Genomic DNA, 9,671 nt, shown 5'->3' on the forward strand with positions numbered 1-9,671 from the left:
AGAACTGGAATATTTCTAAATAACAAGATTCTATCTTCACACTCAAGTGTTTTCTCAATCAATAATTTGGTGACCATATTTCACCTTCCTTGGGGCAATTCTTTGTTGGTTTTTTCCTGACTGGTTCACATTGTACTGCAGCATAGGTGTCTCTGCTTACACATGTGGTCCTATACAAAAAGTATAATTGTAAAAGGCATTGTGAACCAATCTGTTGGAAGGTGGCAGACAGTCACCTTAATGTCCATTGAATAAAACACTTGTGTGCAAAGAATGTTATTCAAGGTTCACAGATATTACAAGTATGTCATTCTAGACTTAGAATTATCTTTAGTGAATATTTTGTTTTGTGCATTAAGTTTTGTGCATTAAGTATTGTTTATCACCTAAACAAAAGACAAGAGACAAAGATATTGCTTCCTGTACGCCTTTCATTGAATTTCCGAAAATGTATGTTCAACTGTTGTAATTTTACTACATTATTTATATTCTGTTGTCATACGTACAAATCTCACTAGGAGTCGCTCATGACTGGCTGCTGTTGACGGTTAACCATGCACGAGCGACCCCTAGCAGGAGAAGATATTATTGTCACTGTGAATACTGTGAGGTGCAATGTACACTGGTCATAAATGTGATAAAACAAAAGAATTATAATTGGATAGTAATAAAGACAGACAAAGAAGGATTGTATGGAAGTGGAGTAGGAATTTCAGATTAGATATTTACATGACAATCTTAGAAATAAATTGCACAAAAGTTTACATTGACAAATGGCTAAAATGGCAAAAAAAATCAAGAAAAATTACCCATTTTCACGCTCACACACCAAAACAATCTTTTCCTTGCCTGCAACTTGAAATTGTCCGCATAGTTACTTGTTTGTGTTTAATATACTTGAAGTGACATTTTAAAAACATTAGGACATACGTTTTCAGTCAACATAAAATGTACAAACCATAAAGATATAATATTATATATGACCTATATGTTTGTATGGAAGGAAACGGGATATACAAATGTGCCTCAATGTATAACACTATTGCCGTTCAAAGATGGAACAAAAACGGGCCAAAATATATGTGAATAAAGTTGTATCTGAGTGTCAGCAAAAATTATATGTGTTCCATTCCCTTTTCTGCACTTTTTATTGGCATGAAAATTATATAGTGTAGAAAGCAAAATTCAGTGTCCATACGGTCCTAGGTAAAATACAGTGCTAAATCTTATTAAGCCTTGATGTTTCTAAAATGCTAAAAAAAAGTACACCGATACTTCAGAAGTCACGATACCTACGGATGATTAATTCTAGCAGCAAATATGCAATTCAGGTAAGGTAAAATAAAGATAGCCTTTCTTTAGGCCACAGAAGCAGAGGGTCGTTGTTAAGTGCGTTTAGGGAAAGGTATAGATCGTTTTCACGTGACGTCACAGTCAGGTTCGAACGTTGTCAATACGGAACTTACACGGGTGAACGGGCAAAATACACCCCTCATACTCAGTCGCGTCGTTTTGTGTCAGTTTTAGGTACGCAGGCATACGCTCAGTGCAGCCACGTACGCGTACTTAAAACCGACACAAGTCGAGTCAGATTCAGGCAAAAATGTCAATGCGGACCCTTTACGGACTTGATATACAAAAGCTCGTGTGACTGCACCCACTGTGGATTGTACCTATAGGATGCGGTTACACGTTCTGTAAAAACAATCTATTGGAAGGCGTAGCCAAACACTCTCCTTTTACTACTCTCCAAGCGGAGGCTAGGCTCCGGCTGTTTTTCTAGCGCTTTTTTAGTCGATTTTATCGGGCTTTCTATTTCCTATTGTATCTTATATTGTCAAAACCTAACTCTGGCTGGCGTCCTTCGGGAAAAATGACAAAGAAGGACTAGGCCCAACAAAAACGACTAAAAAACGTTAAAAAACAGCTGGGGCCTAACCTCTGCTTGAAGAGTATCCTTCCACCCCTAATGCCAAACTGTAGTCAGTTACCAATTCGAATACCTGGATAAAGTGATGTAAGTCCTAAAATGTGCATTTCCAAAGAGTATAAAATCGTTAGTACGACAGGATTTGACCCCAGGGCCTCAGTTCCGGGTGAAACACTCTGAATGCAAAAAGACCCAATGATATGAGTGCAATTCAACCCAAAATTTGACAGGTTTTCAGTTCAATGCCATTTTTCCAGTCTGCGTGACTCTGCGACAAAGTTGACGAGCGGCATCTTGGTCTTGAAGGCGTCTATGAAGGTGCTGACAGTGCGATGGGAGGGGTTCACCATCCGGATGTCTCTAAGGAGCGGTCCGTACGTCTTGAGGAACGACACCACGGCCTGGAACATTGTCTCAGCGTACACATCTTTTGGTATCCCCGTAGAACCTTAGGTAAAGAAAATTCAAGTATAATTTTAATAAAGAATTTTTTATTTTATTTTGCATAACAATGTAGGCCCTTGTTAGATATTATTAATCAAACGTCGATCGTAAATGTTTATGACGTCTTTTTGAAAATGGTGTCTACCAAAATTTCAATACAACGAAACAGCTGGTACCTATGTATCATATACTTTCTGCCTTGACATCGTTTTATATTTTCTACTGTGAAGGATACTTTTAAATTGATGTTGACCGTTATGAATATTTCAAATTAGTTAACTGTTGTCTCTTTCACGAAGGCTTACTAGGAGATGCAGATAAACATTGTTAAGAAGCTCTTTTAATGTAATACTGAACATGGCAATGGATACTTATTTGTAATGTCTACTATCTATGAACATAGACACATTTAATCTTCAATTTCGAGACTGTTAAAAAGTTATTAGATTCTTTGCTGTAGCAATTAGTGCATCGGGTGGCGCCCATCTTCGTTTCTGTAGCCCTGGGCCACACAACTTTGTGCAATCACTACAGCAGGGGGCTAGTCCACTGGTGGTGGTCTGTGTGACTTCCATACTCTTTCCCAAAAGCTGAGTGCTAAGCAGCATGTACAATTTCCAAAGTCTTTGGTATGACTCGGCCGGGGATCGAACTCACTACCCAACGACTTCAAGGCAAATACTTATGCTGTAATATATGGTCCATAATTCTAATAATCGCATATAGACTAACAAACCTGATGTCTGTAGAGACAGTGCAATAGACGTGACGCGCATCTTGATGCCGGCACACTTGAAGATGTTCTCGTAGGTCTTGTAGAGGAGCATCTTGCTCTCTCTGGGGTGGGCGGACACCCAGTGAGGAACCACCGCGTGCAGGATGTGTTTACTGGGGAGCTGGCCGGCTGACGTGGGGACAACCTGTTGGGAAGAGGGGCTACTTTGCATAACTGAAATTGACACCCGATGGTAAGATGCTGAATATGCAAATGAGGACCCATCTTGCATAGCTAGCTGACCTGTGGAGGGGATGACAACGTTGGGATCAGGGGCTATTTTGCATAATAACTAGCTGACCTGTGGAGTTGGGGATAGCCTGTTGGGATGAGGGTCGCTTTATTGTTAAATCAGAAGCTATTTTGCATTACTGACATTGACATGATAAGATGCAGTTTATGCAAATCAGGACCATGTTTGCATAGCTAGCTACAATGCGGGGGTGAGGACAACCTGGTGGTAGGAGGACCTTTTTTTTTTAAATCAGAAGCTAAAATTAACATTCTAAAATACTGAATATGCAAATCAGGACCCTTTTTTTCATAACTTGCTGATTTTCGAAGGTGAGGACACACATGTAAATTAAGGATATTTTTTCAGTATTCCACATACTTAGTATTGTTATGCAAGAACGATACATTCTGTGACTTGTCTGATGAAAAATTACTTTCGAAATTTATGGGACTCTAAACATTGCAAGGACTCTAGACATTTCAAGGATCAGTATCACCATTATTTATGACCAACCTCCGCAGTCTGCAGTGTTTATGATCTACCTCTGACGTCATTAAGTGCCTTTTGAATTGTATTGACGTCATTTTTAGTAATCAAGACCTCTAATCCTACTTCAGTCCATAGTCCGGCTTCTTTTTAAGTTTATTTATTGACTGTATCAAAAAGATTCTTTGCAAGACGTATCACTAGGTACGAAAACAAGTTTTTTTTTAGAAAATCGACCCAAGGCTAGTTGGAATATTGTTGCCCCACATAGATTTCAAACAAGTGGTTGTAATCTATTCTTTCTGTCCCCCACGTATTTAAAAAGATGGACTGTACCTTGCAATCTGATTCATAATTGAGTATTCTATAAGTGAGCTCTTGTGCCTTTTTGAGAATCAATGGTTTCATTATTTTGTGCTCATGCTTTTTGTGGTCCTCTATTTCAAGTTCAGATAGGGTGTCGTTCGTACAGGATAGCTGTGTAAATCGATAAATAAAGTGGTCAATGATCGCTTGGTCATTTTTTCAGCCAATTTGTTCCAAAGGTCTTCGTGGTTGAGTTGGCGACAAGGTACGAATAACGAAATTAGACATACAACAAACGTGTCCATTTGCAACATATGATCCACTGCTCACTGAGTCACGTGTTCTATCTACATAACGTGACGTCACGGTGGCAGTGGATTGTTCATTGCTTTACAAAAGTGGTGCTGTTCAGTCGAAAATTTGAGTGAGTCCAATTTTTATGTTGGATATTACGTTACAGTTAAACTTGTTTAAGAATGACTTCTACCAACACAGATGAACTTTCAAGTTCCGACATTGTCTGACACCAAAATAAATCATAACCATATAATGCCCTCATTAGATATCAACACCAGGCGTTGTGCTGAAGTATTATGGACAGCCGCAAGGGGATTTATACTTGGACCTGTCTATCGTTTTACTGACATTTACACAAATACCAAGTATCATAAAAATCTATTCACAACATTCCATTTTGAGTTATACATGTAATTTCATCCACTCACGTAGTGATACACATTTTTTCATTATCCTCCATTGTCCTATTTGAAATAAGAAGTGTCCTACATATTGTAAATGTTATTTGCAAAGAACATAACTGCTTTCAATTATTACATCCACCGAAAGTTTATGGCGTCCCCCGTCACTATAAAGACATGTAAATATATGACGTCACCTGTGTTGCTGCCAGTCTCCCGTGGGTCGCGACGTATCGTCTGCAATCAGCCTCGATATCATGTCCGCCGTACTGCGCAAGCGCCCAGGACAGCTCCCCGGACAGCTTCAGCCTATCATTGGTCTCGTTCACGATGACGTCAACACACTCTTTGATGACGTCACCCTGATAGATGCTAATCTTGGTGTCCAGTGACGTCAGAATTTCGAAATACATTCTGTGCGATAATCCTATCTGTCTACAAGACACCACGCCTTTAAGATTGTGTTCGGGTTTCTTATGTCTTGAGAACCGAGCCACTGCGTGCTTGTTCATACTGATTGGTGCCTCCCTTCTTAAAGGAAACTTGTACCTGCTTTTCTCAACTTCGGGTCTTACGGTGTGTCTTGGAATGCTACCTGGGATTTGCCCCATGTCCAAGTTCTTGAAATCCTCTAGCCTATTACCACTGGTATTGTTAGACTGCCTTCTTCCGACTACCCAGTTGGTTTTCTTGTAATCATGTTGTCTTAGAAAAAAAGCTCTCACTTCTTGAACATCGTGTACCTTGCCATATAGATATATATTCCCCTTGATTTCCTTAATGTACACTGCCGGGAACATCTCTTGTAGCTTTTCACACTCTTTCTTTGCCGCTGTAACGGTCATACCGTGATTTAACTTGTCTATTTTGCTACAGGTTAGTTCTGTTGATGCTTCGTCGTACAAGACCTTGAACGCATCCACACTCTTTTGTATATTGACATCGTGTGCATGAATTGGGATGTTTGGACGAAATGTAACAGTGCTACTCCCATCTTCCCAAAACAACAAGACTTTGTGTTGCTTCTCAAGTCTTTCTACCTTGCTTCTGCAGGCATTGGCCACATATATCATTATATCTGGCTCCACGGTTATTTCCGATTCGGAGGGTCTAGAACTTTTCGTAGGGTCTTTCAAGACAAGGTTCATCTCTTTCTTCATGGGGTCTCGTCTTGGGATTTTCTTGACCGGCTGCAAGACTAGGTTGACTTCTTTGACGAGAGGGCTTTTTGAGCGTTTAGTTTCTGGTTCAGCAACTAGTTGAGGTAATTTCAAGTCAGGAATTTCTACTTTGTGAGTTTCTGGCGCTTTTGCATCTTTTGTTTCAGAACTTCTGGTTGTAGTCTTATCTCCTTTGTTGGTTTGAAGCATTCCTTTTGCCTCTTGTACTTCCGAATTTTTGGTTGCATTCTTGTCTTTTTCTGTACTTTCCTTTTTCTTTGTTGTTGTTGCGACAGAATCTTTCTCCTTCTTGTCTTGTTCAGCTTTCGTTGTTTTTGTTTCCTTTTTAACAGAACTTTTAGTTGAAGCTGCATCCTTTACCTTGCCGTCTTTCTTGTCTTTCTCTTTCTTGTCTTTGATACTCTTAGCTGCTTTTGCCCAATAACTTTTCGCAGTATTTTTATCCTTCCCTTCTTTTTCTTTCGAATCTTTCTTTCCATCAGAATTCTTTGCTGCATTTTTAGTCATCGCTACACCTTCTTTTTTCTCTTTTGTACCTTTTGAGTCGTTTTCATTCTCGGCCGACTGGATATTTTTAGAAAGTGCATGATCTACACTCTTGCCGTTGGCGACTTTTGAGAGAAACCCATGAGCTTCTTGTATCTGCTTGAAGTCTCCTTTCAATTTGATGGAGGTTGTATTTGACGAGGTTTCCTTTATCCAGTCTACTCCGATCTTACTGTGTAGCTGAGGCAATACGCCATCTTTCTTGGAATTTTCTTGAAGAATGTGTTTGACAAGGGTGGAGTCTAGGTCAACCTCTATTGACGAAAATATCTGTAAAAGAAGATTGTTTTTTATAGTAAATAAATAAAACTATTTATCAGTTTACGTATTTGCTATTGTCACCAATATTATGATAGTGATCCTTGTCTATTGTAACATGCATTTCTTATATGTATTAACATGCACTTACAACTAATTATGCAAAGCCTTAGATTCTGGCATGAACTTGCAAACAATGTTTCTTTAAATCATCATTTAGCACAATAACATGGTTTTTATGATCAATTCTGAGTGACAATGGATTCAAATATCAACATGATCAACAGAATTGGGCGTGAAAGGCCTGTTGTGTAAAATGAATGTATATATCAATATATTGGTTCGATTTTATGTATTCCTGTTGGTTAACATCGTCACCATCATTGTCATAGTTACTTTATTCCTTTTGAAAATTTTCATCTCAAGTCTGTATTCAGTTTTTTTTTCTTCTTTTGTCTAGATAAAGGAGTTAATCATCTCGAAAATGTTAAAATGTTATATCAAATTTTAGATATTTTCCTGTAGTCAACATACCTAACATTACAAAATATCATGACACGTGTACAAAATGGGAGTAACATACTGTTATATAAATAAGACACTAAGGGCATGTCGGCACCAATGTAAACAAAACAAGCCCATACATTGCATTTAAGTAGAGGATGGGCTGTACAGTTGTTAAGCAGTAGTTATCCGTCGTTTTCCCTATTACATCTGCATTAGAATCGTTTTTTTTTTATATTTATGCATAATTCGCCATGTTATGTATTCTGTTCTGTGCTGCCACTAATATAAGCTTATCACTAATCGAAAATGATTGCAACGCCATAGTGTTTTTCCATGTATGCTTCGAATTGTATCCGACAAATTAGAAGAAAATAGTTGCAGATAGTCAGTTGATACCATTCCTAGTTACTTACCTTGTTTTCTGAGGTCATGGCGAACTTGGTCTTTGCTCTGACATATTCTCTCCTTTTCGTAGCATTCTGATCAAGATGAAACTACCCAAACTACACGGACGTGTTTTGTTACAAGTGTCCAGTCATAATCGGCTCTTAGTCGTACACCAACCGTCAAGTATACCAAACTTTGACATCCTTTAGTACTGCAATGCCACCCTAACAAGGGCACTTCAAAAACGTCGGTGAATTTGTAAAAAAGATTTGGGTTTAAGTTACTAAACGGGGAAGTGAATTTGACAAGACGTTTTCCCCTAAACTGGTTCAAATGTTGCTATTTTGGAACGAAGACAATAAAACACCAGCATGGAAGCCACTGCAAGGACTTTTGTTTCCAAAGCAGCGAGTAAATACTCTTTTCGACTGTCTACAGGTTTCGTCTCAAACTATGCATATGTTTAACAAACGTAATCTTATATTTTTTCTGATGGTGTTACTTTATTAAAGAATAGATTTGTGCATTTTGCCACACACGTTTAAAATTTTTGTGCCATTAAAAATCTTGATGTAGTTCCAAACGAATTATTGGATTTTATGGACGAAAACTGAAATGTTTCGTTGGGAAAGAGATTTTTGACGTGTCTGTTTTTTCAGCAAGTTCTGGTTAATAGTGCGGAATTGGCCCTTGAGTTGACAGGTGACCTGGCCAATTGACCCGGATGTACTTCAAAAGTCTGCCGGAACAAAGCACCATGGGCACTTGTGCACAAAAAAACTTTAACGAAGAGGCTTTTAGAGTGGGACGAATCAATGGACCACAAAAACGTGCTCTTGAGTATTTTTTTGTTCACTAATGAAATAAAGCATCTAATTTGTGGGTGCGAAACGTCGAAAGAAGAGCACAATCATGAAACTAATTATGACAAATTGTTCAATGTAAAGTTGTATAGCATTGTTTGCACATTAAATGTATCTAAATTTAAGGCCCACCCTTCAATTATGATTATATTTGTTATGCCCTATTGTATTTGTAATGTAGACATTCTTCATGGCTTCTTAAAGATATAAACGTGTCTTAAGGAATATTAATGGCTTGAAGTGTAAGTAAAGAAACAACGTACATTAAGACATTTTTGTCTGTTCATGTATTTTCAACAATGCTTCAATGTAGAAGTGACACTATCGAGGTAGCCATGGCTGTAGTTGAAGAAGTAATGCAAAAGTGGCATTACTATAGAAGTCATAAGTGTAGTTGTCAACTTGGTACGTAAGTGATACCAGTCTACCACAATAGTGTCGCTTGCACTTCGTCTAGTTCACTGCTCGAATACAGGAATAAATTTTAAAAATCATTTCGTTATAAGATAACTCTTATTGAAATTGCAATGTTCTCACTGAAATCATAACACATATAAACTGATTTTAAAAAATTATCCAAGAGATATCTGTAGTAATAGAAGAAGGTTCAACGTTTTGGGCCACTTTGCCTTTTTTTAAATGGAAAAAAATATCAGGTATCAGGTTGTTTTGATTGGTGCTCGTTTGCTCCACTTTACGACAATCAATTCAGCGCAGTTTATGACAGTTTTTAATAGTTACGTAGATTTAGTAACCTATTCTGGACCGTATGTACGTTCATCCACTTAATATTTGTATGTTAGAATTTAGTTTATCTACATGTACTACATGTACAGGCCACATTCATTCGTTCATTTCATGTATCTAGTCTTTCTTCACTTGCAGTTAGCCCCATGGGCATGAATTTGCAATAAAACATTTCTTTAAAGAGCAAAAATCCTAAAACATCGAGATAGTCCCTATTTTACTCCACTTTTTTAGGCATGGTCTGGTGTAATCAGAGATTTATAGTAAGATCACAGCAACAGTGTTTGCTAACAGAAACACAAACTCAC

General features: G+C 38.0%; 1 protein-coding gene across 1 annotated transcript; it reads right to left on the reverse strand.

Moving 5' to 3' along the window:
• Positions 1-1,963: 1,963 nt before the first annotated feature.
• Positions 1,964-6,119, reverse strand: LOC118424585. Its single transcript, XM_035833212.1, has 3 exons — positions 5,072-6,119; positions 3,111-3,294; positions 1,964-2,378 (listed from the first exon to the last, which is right to left on the reverse strand). The coding sequence occupies exons 1-3, from the start codon at positions 6,032-6,034 to the stop codon at positions 2,170-2,172; spliced, it is 1,356 nt and encodes a 451-aa protein (XP_035689105.1). The 5' UTR covers positions 6,035-6,119; the 3' UTR covers positions 1,964-2,169.
• Positions 6,120-9,671: the final 3,552 nt, after the last annotated feature.

Source organism: Branchiostoma floridae, chromosome 10, assembly GCF_000003815.2.
Source record: "Branchiostoma floridae strain S238N-H82 chromosome 10, Bfl_VNyyK, whole genome shotgun sequence".
Classification (NCBI taxonomy): domain Eukaryota; kingdom Metazoa; phylum Chordata; class Leptocardii; order Amphioxiformes; family Branchiostomatidae; genus Branchiostoma; species Branchiostoma floridae.

Bases quoted from the DNA above. Each gene is read 5' to 3' on its own strand.
- LOC118424585 (XM_035833212.1), bottom strand. From the start codon at position 6,034: ATGAAGAAAGAGATGAACCTTGTCTTGAAAGACCCTACGAAAAGTTCT. The intron at 3,295-5,071 runs GTGACGTCATAT...TCTTCCCAACAG, and splicing joins GGAGACTGGCAGCAACACAG to GTTGTCCCCACGTCAGCCGG. The intron at 2,379-3,110 runs GTTTGTTAGTCT...TCTTTACCTAAG, and splicing joins ACTGTCTCTACAGACATCAG to GTTCTACGGGGATACCAAAA.